The following is an 18,528-nucleotide window of genomic DNA, read 5'->3' as shown; positions in this document are numbered from 1 at the left end:
TTAAGATCTGGCGTCATTATTTGCTTGGCACATCATTCAAGATATTTTCGGACCACAAGAGTCTGATATACATCTTCACTCAGAGAGAGTTGAACATGAGGCAGAGGAGATGGTTAGAGCTGATCAAGGATTATGATATGGAGATTCAATACGATGAGGGTAAGGCTAATGTTGTTGCTGATGCACTTAGTAGGAAATCTTCTCACTATTTGCAGACCATGCGTTCTAGGAATCGTCTTCGAGAGGAGTTCCATAATCTTGATGTGGAGATAGTGCAATTGGGAGCTCAGCTTAACTCTCTTATGATTCAGTCCACTTTGTATGATGAGATCAAGAAAGCACAAGTACATGGTCAATTCTTGAAGGACAAGCAAGCTAATGAGCCTGTCAATTTCATGGTGGTTGAGGATGGTAGCGTGAGATTCAAGGGGAGATGGTGTGTTCCTAATGTTCCTGAGTTAAAGGAAAAGATCTTAGAAGAAGCTCATTCAGCACAGTATTCAGTTTATCCTGGAGGGGATAAGATGTACAAGGATCTCAAGCAGACTTTTTGGTGGCCTCATATGAAGACGGATGTTGCTAAGTATGTCTCGAGATGCTTGACTTGTGAGAAGGTCAAGAGTGAGCACAAGAGGCCTCAGGGGATGATTCAGCCTTTAGAGGTTCCTATATGGAAATGGGACTCGATCTCAATGGATTTCGTTTGTGGACTTCCGAGGACACCAAAGGGGAATAATATGATTTGGGTTATTGTGGATCGTCTTACCAAGTCTGCTCATTTCGTTCCCATGAAGGATACTTGGAAGCATGAACGATTGGCTACTGCTTACAGAGCGCACGTGACTAGACTTCATGGTGTTCCGAGTGATATTGTTTCGGACAGAGATCGCAGATTCTTGTCTAACTTTTGGCAGAAGCTTCAAGAAGCTTTGGGGACTAAGTTGAAGATGAGTACAACTTTTCATCCTGTTACAGATGGTCATACGGAGCGCACTATTCAAACATTGGAAGATATGTTGAGAGCTTGTGCCTTAGAGTTTCAGAGTTCATGGGAGGATAAACTTGATTTGATAGAGTTCTCATATAATAACAGTTATCATTCTACCATTCAGATGGCACCATTTGAAGCTTTGTATGGTAGGCGTTGTCGTACTCCTTTGTGTTGGAGTGATATTGGTGAGTCGGTTGTGATTGGTCCAGAGATGATTCACGAGACTGTTGAGCTGGTCAAGCTCATCCAGCAGAAAATGAAGGCGGCGCAAGATAGACAGAAGAAGCTATGGTGATAAGCATCGTCGCCATGAGGAGTTTCAGGTGGGAGAGAAGGTGTTGCTTAGGGTCTCTCCTATGAAAGGAGTTATGAGATTTGGGAAGAAGGGCAAGTTGAGCCCTAAGTTCATTGGCCCGTATGAGATTCTGGAGAGAATAGGAGAGGTGGCTTATATATTGGCATTGCCGCCAGGCGTTGATCGTGCGCATAACGTGTTCCATGTTTCTCAGTTGCGGCGATACATTAGTGACCCTTCGCATGTGCTACAACCAGAGTCTCTCCAGTTAGATGATAACATGACTTATGAGGAGTTTCCAGTTCAGATTCTAGATCATAAAGTTCGAAAGACTCGCAAAGGTGACACAAAGATCGTGAAGGTGTTGTGGTCAAACCACAACTCGGAGGAGTCTACCTGGGAAGCTGAGGATGCGATGCGTCTTAAGTATCCCCATCTCTTCACCCAGGTAAATTTTTAGTTACGATGACGTAACTCCCTTTTAAGGGGGATAGAATTCATAATAATTTCATAGATGTGTGATTGAAAGTTATATGATAAAGTTTGTGCATGTGTGATTGAAAGTTTTATGATAAAGCTTCGATGTGTTCCACTCCCTACTTGTTATATTACGATGATTCCTATGATAAAGTTCGTGAGTTGTTTAAGAAACAAGAGTATAAGTTTAATCATTTGAGTAATACTTTAAGTTTTGGGACGAAACTTATTTTAAGGGGGGTAGATTGTAACACCCCGTATTTTTATACCCGTTCAATAATTATTTGTATTAATTTATTTAATGAAAATGATTCCAGATTTCTTTTATTAAAAATATATATTTTTTTACTAACTTTGACTCTACCTTTAAAGTAGTCAAAAAAAAAAAAAAAAACTAAATCCTAGATTTCCTAGGTGAACTAAGTCACCTAACTAATCTATTATAAAGATAGAGTAAGCAAAAGAAAAAAAAAAACAAAACAAAAGAAAAAAAAAAAGAGGCAAAAAGGGTTCAGTAAGCTTCCCCGTAGCCCTTCCCCTTTTATTTCTTCATTCTTCTTCATTCACCTTATTCTCCATCTATCTTTTCTCTAATTCTTGATCCAACACCATGAATTTATAAATTTTGTTCAACTTTATCACAATTCAAACCTTCTTCTCATCTATCTTTTATATTACTTGAGTTTGTGGGTATTTCAAAGAAGGAAAACTTGGCTCTTGATCTAGTGAACGTTTGGGGCGAAAACCAGATCAAAGGGGTGACTTTTGAGTCTTTTCTTGAGTAATTTCATTTCACTGTTCAAGTAAGTTCTAACTTATAGTTTCAATTTCGAATTTCAGTTTTGTTTAAGTTTCAAAGTTTTGGTATGTTAAATTAGGGTTCTTGGGTAAATTAAATTGGGGAAAATTTATGGTGTGCGAAATTTTTATGAAAGGTTCATGTTTGATGGTTAATTTGATTTAGTTAACATAATTTGGGGGTTTGATTGGCTAGTTGTTAGTTTCGAAATTATTATGAAATTTCCATTATACTGGTTTGATGTGTATTGGTGTAGGTTGTGGTTTCATTACAAAACAGAGTAGTAATCTTAGCTTGATTCAATATGGTTTACTGTGATAAAAGTTTGTTTTCATTGTATGTTCTGTTTTGCACGCAGCCACTGTTTTGGCAATTTCTCAATGATTCTGTCGTTTTTAGACCTTGCTTCCTTCATGAAAGTTGTAGAGCTTGAAGATTTAATGAATATATTGTGTGATTTGGAGTTGTATACTAGGAGTTATGCCTTGTGCAAGTTCTTGCTGTTTAGCTGTTTTGGTGTTATGGTGGTGGCGGTAATATGTTATACGGTAGTGAATAGTGATCATCTAAATTAGTTTTACAAAGTTCTAATACTGACATATTATTCTTTGGTCTTAAATACCAATTAGTTATATATTAGTATACTACACATATACTATTATCATATATATAGTACGTGTTTAGATTTTTGCTTTACCCACAAGTTGCCACTTTCCTATACGATATGACTATAAATGTTGTATTATTTTAGAGTTAGGATATCTAGTAAGTCCTAATTATGCAATGATAAAATAGTTTGTGAGACAACTCTAGGTATACCACGAGTAACTTATACTACATCTGTTATTATATTGTAGATTCCGGATTTATAGAAGAATCCTTCTGACTTGAGGTTGAGTTTGTTTGACTTTATTGCTGATAAGGTAAGATTTCATACTGTGCTTGTACAGATGAGTTGAGAAACTGTTTCATAATGTTTGGAAATTTATTTTTCCAATGAGATTGTTTTATGAAGTTTATACGTTGAGATTTAAATGGTTCTCGATATTTATATTGAAAGAGTTTATGAGATTATTCATGAGATTTATATTAAAAGGAGGAAGTTCCTCAATGTTACCAAGTTGAGATTTTGAAAGGAGGAAGTTCCTCACCCTTACGAGGGTTTATAGAGTTTTATTGTGGGGTTGCCGGTAAGCGGTATTCTCCGAGTTTGGAAGTATGTTGAGTTAACATTGTCTCAACAATATATTTTAGTAGTTGGGTGTATGTTGATCAATACACTTGCCATTAGTCTTCCTTCTTGGTTCGTTATCAAGTTAGGGGTATGCATACTAGGGACTTTGGTGTTTACCTTGTCTAGTGAGCCTAGCTAACTCATTGGATTTCTATTACTTCCTACTCACAGATTTCGAAAGGTTATATTTAAAAGTTTTACAGAATAGTTCAGAAAGAAAGAAAGATGGTTATTAGAAAGTTAATTTTTATATATATAATCTGTACACCTTTTAAATGAATTTGTATGATATTCCTACATATCTTACCTGCACATTGAATAGTTTTGTTTTATTACAGTAATAAATCTTGCTCAGCCTTTGGCTGATATTACAGTGTTTAATGTGCAGGGACTTGAAGATAGTTAGCGCCAGTTGGGTTAAAGAGTGCGTTGGATCCCTTTTGATTTAATAGGACTTTTAAAAAGACTTCCGCTGTTATTCATTTGATTATAAGATTTATGTTCTGGTTTGTAATAATTATTTTACATTCTATTTAGTTGGTCTGTAATAATTAGTTAAAACTTTTGGTTATTGTTTTAGTTAGAACCATTAGCCTTGCAGTTATTATTAATAATTATCGCGGCGTAGCACCTTTGGATTTCCGAGTTTATTTTTATTAAGTTGATTTTAGAAGTATTGGAAATTCAGGGTTGTTACAGATGGCGTTTGTATGGCATCTAAGAATACCCCTTTTGATTAGCCTATACACTATTGATGGACTAACTTCCAAAGTTGTAGCAAAGTACCTGATTGTGGTCTTCTACTTCATTGGAACCTCTCTCAGTTCTTCCTCTCCCATGATAACAAACCTCCTCCCATAGTTGCAAGCTTTCTTGCTTGCAACAATGACCTCAACTCCACTAATTTATGCTATTTAGCTATTCTCCACAATTTGAAAAGTGTTGTTTTACTAATTGCATAATTGAAGACTACATACTTGACACAACCTCTTGGTAAGGACAAGTCATGTGATGCTTATGAGAATAACTCAATTATGATTTCTCTTCTAATGTTGTTTGGTGATTTAGGTTTTTTTTGCCTAAATTGCAATTAATGTCATTAACAATGTTTTCATCTTCCATTTCAATGTCTATATCATAAAAGTCTGAAAAATACCATACCTCAGCATCATCCTCAACATCATCAACTCCATTCATGTATGACTCCAAAAACAGTAGCTCATCAACATCAATTTGTCACCTTCATGATGTTTTTCTTGTTGTTCTTGAAGCTGCATCAGCTCCTCTTCACAAATTTCAACACAATCCCCTATTCCACATGATAAAATCCACTGCTCTAGGCCCCCCATCTTCCATGGCATCAAATTAATTACAGTGTTATGTGTGCTTGTGTTAGAATTTTTGAAAAAGGACCTTTGTGCTTGTGTGTGCAAATGAGTGTATTCACTTGAATTTTTAGAATTTTTAATGTAAGTGTGTGCTGGTGTGTGTACAGAAGTGGAATTGAGGAGAAATTTTCTATCAATAGTTGTATATAAATAGGGTTGTGTAGAAATTTTGGTGGGAAATACCCCAAAAATCACCTTTGAATGTGAATAAATTTGAAAATGTTGGCGAAAATTCAGATTTGGTGCAAAAGTTAAAGTTTTCTCTTTTTTGGATGGAAAAACCTGGGTACATTAACTTTTAGTGACCCATGTGTTATTGTTTAAAAATCCTAATTGCTCTACTAATACGTGGGGTCCCAAATTTCTCTCTTTATCATCGCTATGCATGTACTTTCTCTATGTTTCACTTATTGTGAAACGGATCGGATGAAGTAACTTTGAAGCTTCAATTCACAAGCTTACAAATTTAAGAGAGCAAAAACAAACAAGTTTTTAAGATAATTTGACAAGAACATCATTTTGGACACTCTTTTTTTGCATCCACATTATGAGTCGAGCTGATGTATTGCCCTGAACATGCTTGTGAAGGGCCAACAATGCTAAAGGCTAGGCCGAGGCATGACATGATGGCTTGTCCATTCCAGGTAATGTAAAAAAGTCGTAATTTTGCCTAGCAAATTCACAAAAGAACCCCTAATGGACAAAATACGAAATTAATAAATTTTTATCAAGGTCAATTTATCGGCTTTACAAAAGTTCTTTTTTCTAAAATAAATCAATTTTTATAAGAAAAACCTCCGATAATTGCAAATTCAAGTGGGGGATTGACTCACTACTATCAATGTAGCTACACTCCTTTCCAATCGTGATCTTTTGCAGCGAAGTTCATGCCTAATATCGATCCATGCTTTCCAATTAAAATGCGGCGTAGACACTGACAGAACCTAGAGTCGTAACAAGCACAATCTTGTACCGTGCTGTGTTTGCATCGTACTTGTGATTTTCATAGTGATGGATCATATTAGAGAATACATATACCAAAAGATACAAAAGGGATATCATATATTTCTTGATATCCCTATTCACTGAGAGGTCATGCTAAGCTCCGGGATGCTCCAAACTAGTGCCAGAGTTGATCTGACTATGAGCCGGCTAATTATTTTGACAGCATGGAGAAAACAACTATACTACATTAAAGCAAAGAGTTACGTTTCTGGTGTACAAACTTAAATATAATCCATTAAATATTGAAGAAAGCCCACGTTGAGTTCTCAACTCTAAATTTACCTCTAGCAGAGCGTTATACGGACCTAACATATTAGTACACTTCCACGCAAAACTAAAATCTTCCCACACTATGAAACATATCTAGTCGCATTTTCCATATACATTCCCCGCTAAATTTTTCGCAGCACAACGACAAAGAAAAAATGGCAGCTAGATCAATGGCACTCTTGTTCCTAGCCATCACCTTAGCCATTATAGTGATTTCCCGCCCTTCAGTAGCAAGCGTTATCGAGTTCGATCTTGCTCCCGAAAATAGCTTAGCACCTGACTCTGACATCATCTATTCCCCATCACCTTCCTCCAACCCAGCATCTTTGGCTTGCGCATCAAAAATAACCTTAGATTGTGCCGTAGAGATTGTAAGCAACGACTTTTTTCCAATTCATTTTGAAGCCAGGTGCTGTAGGCAGCTCATTCGAATGGGGAAGAAGTGCAATGACTTGATTGTGGATGACATGTGTGCTGAGATTGACAAGGATAGGTATTTTGGAATGCATAAAAGGAGTGATCATTTATGGAACAAGTGCCTTGAGGTTTTGGAGAAGTACTATTAAGTAGTATCATATTACAAAAATGCTTGCCATAGGCAGCATATTCAGATGCACTAATGAAATAATGATGTTGAGCAACTTGTAATGAAATTAGTAGAATTGGCTTGTATTATATGAAATATTGTATTGTCCTGTATCAAGTAATCTATTATCCTATAGTGCTTGATCTTTTTTTCTTCTTTAACTAATTCAAAACACGAAAAAGATCTGGTATTGAAGGAAATTTGTACTGCTTTATAAAATTTTATTTAGTATAATCTGGCATACGGGAACAATTTGGAGCTCCCAGGATACTAACGGTCCGTTTGATAGTTGGGACTAAAAGGGTCGGAATGGTAATGAAAATTTCATTTTCGTGCTTTGGTTGTTTGGTAGTTTGGAATGGTAATGCCTAGTAATAAAATGGCTCAATAGAAGTGAATAGAAATGCGTCATTCCTAGGGGAATGAACAAAACGCGCGCGAATCATTAAAGTTGTTTAGAATACGCGTACATATATAAGCCTTTATTTTCTCTCTCCTCCCATAATCTCATCAATCAGCTTAAAAAACCCTACTTTTCTCTCTCCTCTCATATCTACATCCATGACTACAGGATAATTTCATTACCATTTGCTCAAATTTTTCAGTTGAATTGGAGTGAATCTGAAGTGAGAATTGTAGTCATTTGAATAGATTTTCGGTAATTAAATTGGTTGTAAAATTTTCGATGGAGATTTCTGTCCTTTTGATTTGTTTATCTTCTACTTAGATTTTCTCTTTCAATTTGAGAGTAGATCCGATTATCATTTTTATCTTCATATTTTGTAGTTGCGATTGTCATTGAATTCAAATTTGTTCTTTGTTGAAGGAAAATTTGCACAAAACCACCTTAAGTTTTCACATATTTAGAAACTCCCACTTTTATGTTTTTTTTCCTAAATTTCCAACTAAACTTTACAAAACCTTTATAAACTCCCACCACTTAACGGATTTTGCCAAACTCCATTAGTGGTCGGACCCACATCAGTTATATCTCTTGTTTTTCCCTCCAACCAACTCACTTACCCCTTCTTATAATTTAGAATTTCCCTCCAACTCATCACTTATCTTCCCCCCTCATTTTTTCCATCTGTCTGCCACAATTTTAGGAGGAGCAAAGCTTATAAAGCTTTCGATTTCTTCTACAAATTCAGGTAATTTTCATTCTCCTCTTCACCAGCATTGAAATTCAGTATGTAGGAATTTTCAATTTAGAATTTTAGGGTTTAGGGTTTACAATTTTTGTTTTTTCTGAAATTGAAATCCAAACGAGTGTTGTTAATTGATGAATGACTAACAAAATCTTTGCTTTGCAATGAATGGGTGAATTTGAAGGATTCTACCAAAGTGCCATTGTCGGCTCCCGATAGGTCGACAACAAACATGGACTGAGAGGAATCCAGGAAGAAGGTTTGTGGGCTGCAAATTCTATGAGCCAGAGACTGAAAAGAGGGGCTACAAGTATTTTAAGTGGGTTGATGAAGAGCAGGAGGAATGACAAAGGTTGGTGATCAACCAACTAATCTGGCAGAAGAAGGTGCTTGAGGGTGAAGTGCAAACACTTCAATCTGAAGTAAAAGAGTTGAAGGGACAAAGGAGTTGCTTTCTATAGGAGAATGAAAGCCTGAACATCAAGTACAGGGCTGTGAAGGGTAACAAGAATAAGTCCATTAACCAAGGGAATCAGGTTGGGAATTGCACGAGCGTGTTTTTAGTGGTTGTGTTGTTGTTGGTGTTGTTGATTGGTTTTTCTGTTTATAAGGGTTACATACAAGGCTGTGAGGGGCTGCATGTATTAGGTTGTTGCTGTTATGCTTGTTAGAAGCTTGGGCATGATTTGGAGTAGTATTATTTCCTTATATTGGATATGTATGCTTGAACGAAGCTTTTATATTCATTCATATGAATGACAACTTGAACTTTAATGGTTAATGAAGAAAGTTTTCTTTCTGATTTTTGTTTCTAAAATTGTGCAATCTTTATTACATTAGAATTTTCCCATAATGTAGTCAATTTTCCCATATTAACTTTCCTAATACCAGTAGAACTTATATACAAAATAAAATACCAGAACATTACTGTTCAAATCTGAATTATCAATATCACATTTGCAACAACAGATGCTTCAGATCTGCCTTGATAAAAAAAAAAATCCAAAGACTAGTGGCTACTAAAATAAAATTAGAGAACACAAAGCAAATTTTCTTGCTGTTCAAATCCAACACCAAAATCCAATACCAAAATCCAACACCAAACAAAAGTTTCATGTTGTTCTTGCTGTTCATCAAATCCAACACCAAAATCCAACACCAAACAAAAGTTTCATGTTGTTCTTGCTGTTCAAATCCAACACCAAAATCCAACACCAAAGAAAAGTATCATGTTGGTCTTGCTGTTCAAATCCAACACCAAAATCCAACGCCAAATTTTCAACAAGTAGCAAATTCAGTTCACAACACCGACATTGTTTAAAACTGAATTCCTAAGTAAAAATAGAACTAAATAAACTAATAAACTCTTCAATGTGCTTGCTGTGCAACAGAAGCTACACAATCTGACTTAGCTCCTTCGTCTTCAATTTAATCGGTAACTTTTCCCTGAATCTAGTAGTGCTTGCTTCCCCTTTCACTTGCTGTGACAGATTAGAGGATACTGCAGCAAATCTTGTTGTTCTTGCTGTTGTAGTACTTACTGCTATAGTACTTGCTGATGTTGGCGGAGCATGTGTGTTGTAGGTGGTGGTGCTGTAGCTGCAGTAGCTGTTGCATGGTAAATGTAAACCAAGTAATAATGTTAGAATGAACACTTGAAAATGAATTTTTTGTTTTAAAGCTAAGAAATTACCTTCTTTGTTACCCTAGCCTCTCTTTTCAACCTTGATCCTTCACCCACATCTTATCAGAAGGCGGTCTTCCCCCTTTGTTGCTTGTGTCCTTTGTAGCTTGAGGTTGTTTGCAAGTACGTACATTATGCCCATCTTGTCCACATTTGTTACACTTCACACTCTTCTTGGACTTTTTCAGCTTTTGTGTTCTATTTTCATCTTCCCCTTTTTCCTTCTTTCTCTTGTGAAGCTTAGGCCTCCCCTGCATGTTCTTAATCTGAGGTTGTAATGGGTGTGGCAGGTCAACCTTATCCCAATGATTCACACCAGGCATAGGCTGAATTGCATTCTCGTACGCTCGAACAAATGTAGCTCTGCTATACACCTCATCCACATAATCAAAGGGGTCCTCCCTATGTTCTAGTATGCTTCTGTATGCAAGTACACATGGTACCCCAGTTAGATCCCACTGGTAGCAAGTACATGTCCTTCGAGCTAAGATCGACTACACACTGATCTCCCCTGTAAGCAACCTCATATATATTCCTCCTCGATATTTCCACAACACATTTCCTCGATTCATCCTGAAGTCCCTCAAATATCTTATAAATGTACGGCATTCGATTGATTATTATGATACCTTTTCGGAAGCAACACGGGCCAACGAGTCAAACTAAGCCATCCGAGTTCGTTTAAGGCCCGAAATAAGCATTTTAATTATTTCCGGATTTTATTATTTTCTTAATTTCGTATTGGGGTTTAGTGTTAAGTATTTAAACAATATTAGGTCATTAATGGGAGGCAGTTTTTGACTTTTAATAATATCACAAGGTTGTAGCTAATTTATATATAACACTATGCTATTAACTCTTACCAAGGTTATAGCTCGAGCGGCATTCCAAAAAAGTTCTTTGTAGATAGTCCTGGTAAATTTGAGCTTGAAATTAGCCTAAATATGTCGAACACAGAACCGTATATCAGCCTTAGGGACAACCGTACTAAAAGCTCCAAGCAAACCCTTTAAACACAAATATAAGATTTAACAAACTAACCAAATACATCATATGTTATTAAAAACACATAAAAAAACAATATCTTACCTTCTGTCTGTCTGACATGAAGGTCAATCCAACACCTTGCTGATCTCCTCCTAAGTCCCTCATCAATAAGTCTAAAAACCAGCACCAACTTTTTGTATTCTCTACCTCCACTACATCCCATGCAAATGGAAATATATTATTATTTCCATCCTTTCCCACAACCACTAAGATTTGTTCAGGGTATGCACCCTTCAAGTGGCAACCATCTACACCGATGATTGGTCTGCAGCCACTCTTAAAACCCTCTTTACAAGCATTCAGACAAATGTACATCCTCTGGAAAATTGGGGGTTCCGGCCTCCCTAGACCTAAAACTGATACAAGTGCACTAGACCCGAGATTGTGTTTAATCATAGCAGCCACATAATCCCATAGTCTTGAGTATTGCTCATCTACATTCCCATACAATATCAACTTGACTCTTGCTCTTGTAAGCCAAGCTCTTGTAAATGAAATTTCATACCCCAAATCAAGAAAAACCCTCCTAATGAAGGCCTTCGACTTCCAACTAGGGTCTGACCTCCATTCCTCCAAGTATCTCTGACTGAGAAACTCACTACTCACCTTAGAGTTCACCACCATTCTCTTGCACTTGTGTTATGAGGTAAAAGATATACTTTGCCAACAATCCTGTCCAAATAATTTCCTACCATGCAACTTGAAATTACATTTGAAATTTCCTTTACATGTAAAATTTATAATCCTACACTTCTTTGTATCGCATTCACAATCACACTTGAATTTACAATATGCGCTTAACCTATTACCATCACTATGTAACAAGTAGTAGTCATACTTATTCTCAATAGCATGCCACTGTAATGCCTTTCTAAGTGTATTAGCAGAAAAAACTTCAAGCCAATTTGCAATTTTATACCTCTTTTGAAGTCAACATCTGCATTAAATAAGGGAGAGTTATCTGCTTCTTCATCTGAGCTTCCTACACTCCTCAAATCATCAGAATCTGCTTGTATCTCCTCATGTAAGCTAATATCATCCCTTGTCAGATCCTCTTCAAGTTGAATCTGCCTCTGCTTGCCTTTGTTTATTCTCCGCTTATCTTCTGCCCTTTGAAAAGAATTTCCTTCACCATCCTTATTTACACCAACAGCTTTTTCACCTTGGCTTGTTTGCAAAAACAGTTCATCTTCACCAACTTCTTCTTCTCTTGGCTTCCAATTCACATCAACATCACTCACATCAGAACTGTATGATGAGTTCAGAGCCTCAAGTTCATCATCCGAATCTAATTTCTTCTTAGCTTTAGGTTGCACAACCTTTCCCTTGCCCTTGTACTGTTTCTTAACTCCTTTTCTTGCAACCTGCTTCACTCTAGGTGTACTCCGAGGTTGGACAGGTGTGTTGGTGCTGGTTTGGTTTGGGTGTTCTCTTCTTCAAAAGGAAGAGATACATTAGCTGGGTTGAAACGGGATCTGTCTTCGCAAAGCTCAGTTGATTTGGTCTCATTCACCTCCCTTTCAAACACCTCCTTGCTAATTTTAAGAACATCCTCTGAATTATTGATTTGGAGGGCAGATTTTTTAGGTTTAGGCTTGGGTTTTGGCTTAGTATGTAGCTCTAGTTTCACTTTGTATATAAGATGAACAGGTTTATTTTGGCTTTCTTGAGTGCAGGGTTGAAGCTACTTTCTCCCTTTTTGTAAACTTTCACCAAATGTACCCCCAACATTCACCCTTTTGTCAACAGTAGTATTACACATTCTGAAAAAAAAATTGTAACAAAATGCCAACCATTACTCCAATAAACTAATAATTAAGTACATTAAAAATCAAAATTGATTCCAAAATCATACTTAAATCACAGCTAGGAGTTATCAATTAACAGGGAAATCAGTTTTTTAATCAATTCAAGCTTTAATTCAACAATCCCCAAATTGAAAAACAAAACCCCGAAACCCGAATTACAATGTTAACACCATTTCAGATCCGATTATTTACTTGATAACACTAATAAACAATGTAATTAACAATAAACTAACCAAATTATAAGTAGCTTACCTTAATTTCCTTGTTAGCCACACTTTGTATCACCCTCTCACTGTTGTTTCCTAGTAACTGATGCTGAGGGAGGATTTTTACAGCAGCTTCAATGCTATATGGGACCCACATATTGACCCAAATTTGAATAGAAATGAATGAAGAGAGATGAATGAAGAGAGAGAGAGAATGGAAAAAAAGGAGAACTTAAAAGTTGGAAGAGGAAGACGACATATTTTTGGAGAAGTGAATGAGGTAAGTGAATTGTTTGGAGGGAAAAGCAAGAGAAATAACTGATGTGGGTCCCACCACTAATGGAGTTTGGCAAAATCCGTTAAGTGGTGGGAGTTTATAAAGGTTTTGTAAAGTTTAGGTGGAAATTTAGGGAAAAAAAACATAAAGGTGGGAGTTTCTAAATATGTGAAAACTTAAGGTGGTTTTGTGCAAATTTTCCTTTATTTAATTATAATTTTATGTCAATTTGCTTGTTCTAATATATTTGTTTAAGATTAGTTTATGATCGAATGTGAATTTGCTTGTTCTAATGTAGTTTTTTAAGTTTAAGTTAAGTTGACCTTGTTTAATTGTGACTTGAGTAGCTCCATCTGCTGAAAAATTTATCAACATTTGATTTATGATTTGGAGTAGGAACTAAAAACAAATTAATTAAGTAGGTAAAAACTGGAAAATGGGGAAAATATGCCAAGGAAGTAGATGATTTTCTTTTTTCTTTTTTGTTTGAGATCATTAATCTAGCTACACGCAGTGGCGGAGCTAATATGGGTCACGTTGGGTCACGTGACCCCTCGAATTAAAAAAATTTAAGGATTTTTCGTAAAATAAATAAATCAGCGAAGTAACTAGCAGTCATGCTGTTAAAGATGAATGGGTGCTTCACCTGTATTCTTGTTAGTCTAATTATCATCAGGTATTAACAGAGTTTAAGTTTTAATTCTTTACATTATTTATTTCCTAATTCCTAAATTTTATATTTAAAATCTTATTTGGTTGATATTAATTGTAACATATATTTGCACATGTGTGAATTTTCAAATTTGTGAAGTGTGATAAGTGATTGATGCACTTTGTTAGAGTGTTGTTCAAGTTTTTTATGAATGTTGAATTTGTAAAATGTCAAATTGTATAAATTAGGTAGTGTTAATTAATTTATAATTTTCTATGATGATAATTTATTGATTGATTTTCATATAGTTATTTTTGTTTATGTAATTCTTTCTTAGTTTGGAATGTATGACACTGAATATTAGACAATGTGTCTTTGTTATAAAATTTTCAATATTGAATATTCTTTGTCTTTTTTGTGACTCCTCGATTTTGAAATCCTGGCTCCGCCACTGGCTACAGGAATCAGCTTGACCTCAATAAGAATGTATCTAGTCTAAACGAGTGTTCTAAACGAGCTTAATTATATGTCTACAGATACATTCTACAGATACATCATACATATAATTCTAGCTTTTCTTGACTATATCATAAACATCATCTCATAGACATTCTAGAGATGATGATATACACTCGTTTACATAAGTCTACAGATACATTCTGTTTTTCTTTATAATTGTGTTTTACTGTTATTTTTGTACAAGTCTGGCTTGTATCTAATAAATGCTTATATTATGTTGTGATTTTTTTTTCTGTTATGGTGCGCTTTCAATGGTCTTTTAGGGAATTTTTGTTTTTATTGTTTTTTGTGAAGAGATGTAGCATAAGAAAAGTGATTGTTATGATATTAATCATGTCGACTTATATTTTAAGGAGACGAATATGAAGGATGTTGAGGGAACCAAGTTCACATAATCCGATTCATAGACTAGCACATTTAGATGGCATGATACTTCGAAGTGATATCGCTTGCATTAAAAAACTTAGGATGGATCGTCACATATATTTAATATCCTTTGTTCATTGGTTCGTGAAATTGGAGGGTTAAGAGATACTAAGAATATGGTAGTGGAGGAAATGACGGCTATGTTCTTGCATATCCTTGCATTTGAGGAGAAATATGGAGAGATTAAATATGATTTTCAACTATCAGGAGAAACAATTAATTAGTAGGCATTTTCATGATGTTTTAAGAGCAGTATTTAAACTTTCGAGAGTTTTACTCAAGAAACCTGAGCAGATTCCTGAGGATAGTATTGATGAAAGGTGGAAGTCGTTTAAGGTAACAATCTGTCATTTTTCCATTTATTAAAAGGGTTAGTTGTTTACTTGTAAATTTGATGATTAATACTTTCATTTTAAGAATTGCATTGGCGCTTTAGATGAGACTTTATTTGATGTGATTTTCCTCGTTGATGACAAATAAAGATATATAGGTCATGAAAAAAAAATACTATTTCTACCAATGTTTTAGGTGCATGTGCACCAGATTTGCAATTCATATATGTGCTAGCTAGTTGGCAAGGTTCAACAGGCAATGGAAGAGTACTTCAAAGTGCTTTAGATAGAGATAATGGGTTGAAAGTCCCTGAGGTTGAGATGTCAAATTTTTAGTATATGAATTAAAGTTTACATAGAAGTAGATTATAATTGTTTTCCTATTGGATTTTGTTTCTTTTTCTCGTTTTACATATGTAACTATTATCTATCTGATTTGGGGTATAAGCATTGTGAAGGCGTCGTTGTCCCATATAGAAATATACATTATCAAGAATGGAGAAGGGTGAATGAGCAAACAAATTCAAAGGAAAAATTATACAACATGAAGCATGCTTCAGCTATAAATGTGATTGAAAGAGCATTTGGATTATTGAAAATGCGATGGGGAGCTCTTTCTAAAGGCACAAAGTACCCCCCTAGAGATGGTCACTGGTGCGGGCTGGGTGGGTTGGTCCATGGGTCGTAGTGGGTTGGGTTGAGATTTCACGGCCCAGGACCAGACTGTGAAATTCATGGTTTGGGTGGGCTGTTCATAAACTGAAAAATCTTAGCCAATACCAGTCTGTTACCGGTTTTCACGATTCGGGAAGCGGTTACGGCGGTTCGTGGGCCTGTCGGGCTAGGGGGCTGGCATGAGAATTTTTGTTTCAAAGTTTTATAATCATTTATTATTATTACATAAAACCTTTAATATTAATTAAAATACATACAATTATTAATATTAATGAATGATTTCATTATTTTTGAATTTGATTGAATTATAATATATGCAATTTGACTAAAATATACACAATTTGATTAAAATATACACAATGTGGTTGAATAATTACTTGCCCTCAAAATTCAATTAATTTGCTCTATCTTATATTCTTATCGCCCACTATTTAAGTCTATATCATACTCATACTATTTTGATGTGTTGATGTTGGTGCTATTTTAGTGTTGGTTTGAGGTTTGTTTGGTTATTGTAGGTGAAGGCGTCAAGTGTTTATTGTGTTATACTTGGTTGAGCTTAGATTTGGTATTGAGCTTACAAAGCTTAGTTTGGACTTGGGGCCTGGGGGTAATTCAATGTGCTGAGCTTACAAAGCTTAGTTTAAACTTGGGGGTAATTCAATGTGCTGAGCTTACAAAGCCTAGTTTGGACTTCGGGGTAAATCAATGTGTTGATTTTGATTGGTTTATTTTGGGTAGTGAATTCTGAGTACAATCACAGCTAATTTTTGAGTCTTTTGATGGAAATTTTAGGTAGGTGGGTTGTTTGTAATTTTTGTCCATTTTTGGCTTTGTTATGTATTTTTTTTCATTCTCTGCCTTACTGTTGGATGTATTGTGCTATTCCTTAGTTATTGTTCAATTTGGACATAATTTGAATGAGTGTGTATGTGTGTGTCTATTGTCTGTTTGAGAGAGAAAAGTTTCTCTCTTCTTTTTTTCTCTCCCGTTCTTGCTCAAATTCACTTGTACATTTTTGCAGAAGCTGAAACTACATGAAGATGCTAGCAAGTATATTTTTTTTATTTTGTGGGCGATTGCAAATTTTCCCACAACATTTTTGTCTTGATTTATACAAAATTTGGTTTTGTTAATGTTGATCAACAAATTTGATCTGGTTGTCTTGCATTTGACTGTTAAGAATGTTTGAATTGTGAGTGAAGTAGATGGGATCTTACTTTGTAAGTGATTCATTTTGGAATTTTGAGTAAAATTTTGCAGATGTATGATGTTTTTGGTGTGTAAATTTGTGGATTCAATTCATACTTTTTTTTTTTTTTGCATGATTGAGAGTTTGAGAATTTTTGCAAGTTCAATTGACACTTGAATCACTTTTGTAGTTTGTCTTGTCTTCAAGTACTAGTAATTAAGCTGCTGCATTTAAAATATAAGGGTCATTTCTGAGCTTCTATTCACCTACTCTTTTCTATCTTGACACAAAATTGTTAAGCTTAATGAATTGTGGGAACACTTTTTCAGTTTTATTGTGCAATTCTCCAGTTTTATGATAGTCTTGCTAACTTCCTCGTGATGCATATATTTGCTTAGGGTCGTGATGGGCTTTCGCTTTTTATATGAAGCCTTTTCCACTCTATGAGAAGTTATGTGAGATTTATGTCAAGAATCGTGCAAGTGGGAGTATGTGCAAGGGCCCTCGAGATGACGAATGAGATAACAAAAATGAGGGTGAAAAGCAAGATAATGGCTCGGCTAGCTCTACAACTCAAGCAACTGAACCTTCTAATGGTAGAGGAGATCGTAAAAGAAGAAGGGAAATAGAGAATGAGGAGCTTGGTGGATTGTCAAAAACACTTGTTTTTCTAATTGATGTTAAGAAGGAGTCCACCGTAATTATGAATGATTTGAAGAAATCATTTATGCGTGATGTGGAGATGGGTGAAAAGAGAACCAAGCTTTTTCAAGCTTTGAGCGAAGTTGAAGAATTGTTTTTTATAGAAATTGTTGAAGCTTCAACATCTATAGGTTTAGATGATAAAAGGTTGAACTTTTTTTTTTTTAAGTATGTTCGATTAGTTTAAAGTTATGTTCATCAAATCTCAATTTTAAAAGTAATTAGGATCGATATATGGAAGATATGTCTAGTTTTTCTATCGAAGAGATGTGCATTGTTGTTTAACAAAATTGTTGTACGTAATGGCTTGCTATTTTTGTAGCATGGACTTATAATTAATTAGTACTCCCTCAGTTTCATATCAATTTACTCACTTCACTTTGGGGGAGAATCAAGGAGGAGATACAAAAGTATGAGAGAGAAACTTAAAAGGTAGAGAGAGAAACTGAAAAGTGAGAGATGAGAGAGAGAAACAAAAGAGTGGGTTAAAATATTAAAAAGTGAATGACATGGGTGGAAAAAGAGGAAAAAGTAGATGTGCTAGGTTGCAAAATATAGAAAAAGCAACAGTTTGTAGATTAAAAAGAAATGGACTAAAAAAGACAGTGTGTAGATTAAAAAGAAACGGAGGTAGTAACTTTTTAAAAGAACTTGAAGATCATATGGTTTCAAATATATAGTTGTTTGATGTTATAGTTGGTTTTGCAATTTTCATTTCCTTTTATATAAAAATAAAGTGAGTTTTGTAATATTTTATTCAACACAAATTAATACTTCTACTTTTTTGTAGTAGTATTAAATTATAAACATGTTTT

The 18,528-nt window shown here is 35.2% G+C and overlaps 1 protein-coding gene and 1 long non-coding RNA gene across 2 annotated transcripts; both read left to right on the top strand.

Moving 5' to 3' along the window:
- The first annotated feature begins 1,359 nt into the window (after window positions 1-1,359).
- On the top strand, window positions 1,360-1,746 carry LOC130589833 (uncharacterized). The gene has a single exon (XM_057391429.1). The coding sequence runs from the start codon at window positions 1,360-1,362 to the stop codon at window positions 1,744-1,746; it is 387 nt and encodes a 128-aa protein (XP_057247412.1).
- Window positions 1,747-2,148: 402 nt separating this feature from the next.
- On the top strand, window positions 2,149-4,434 carry LOC104894430 (uncharacterized). The gene is made up of 3 exons (XR_007268957.2): window positions 2,149-2,566; window positions 3,420-3,485; window positions 4,185-4,434. It is a non-coding gene; the product is annotated as an uncharacterized LOC104894430 (long non-coding RNA).
- Window positions 4,435-18,528: the final 14,094 nt, after the last annotated feature.

The sequence above is a fragment of the Beta vulgaris genome, chromosome 8 (assembly GCF_026745355.1).
Source record: "Beta vulgaris subsp. vulgaris cultivar EL10 chromosome 8, EL10.2, whole genome shotgun sequence".
Classification (NCBI taxonomy): Eukaryota; Viridiplantae; Streptophyta; class Magnoliopsida; order Caryophyllales; family Amaranthaceae; genus Beta; species Beta vulgaris.
This window is presented reverse-complemented; position numbering and strand designations above follow the sequence as displayed.

Bases quoted from the DNA above. Each gene is read 5' to 3' on its own strand.
- LOC130589833 (XM_057391429.1), top strand. From the start codon at position 1,360: ATGAGATTTGGGAAGAAGGGCAAGTTGAGCCCTAAGTTCATTGGCCCG.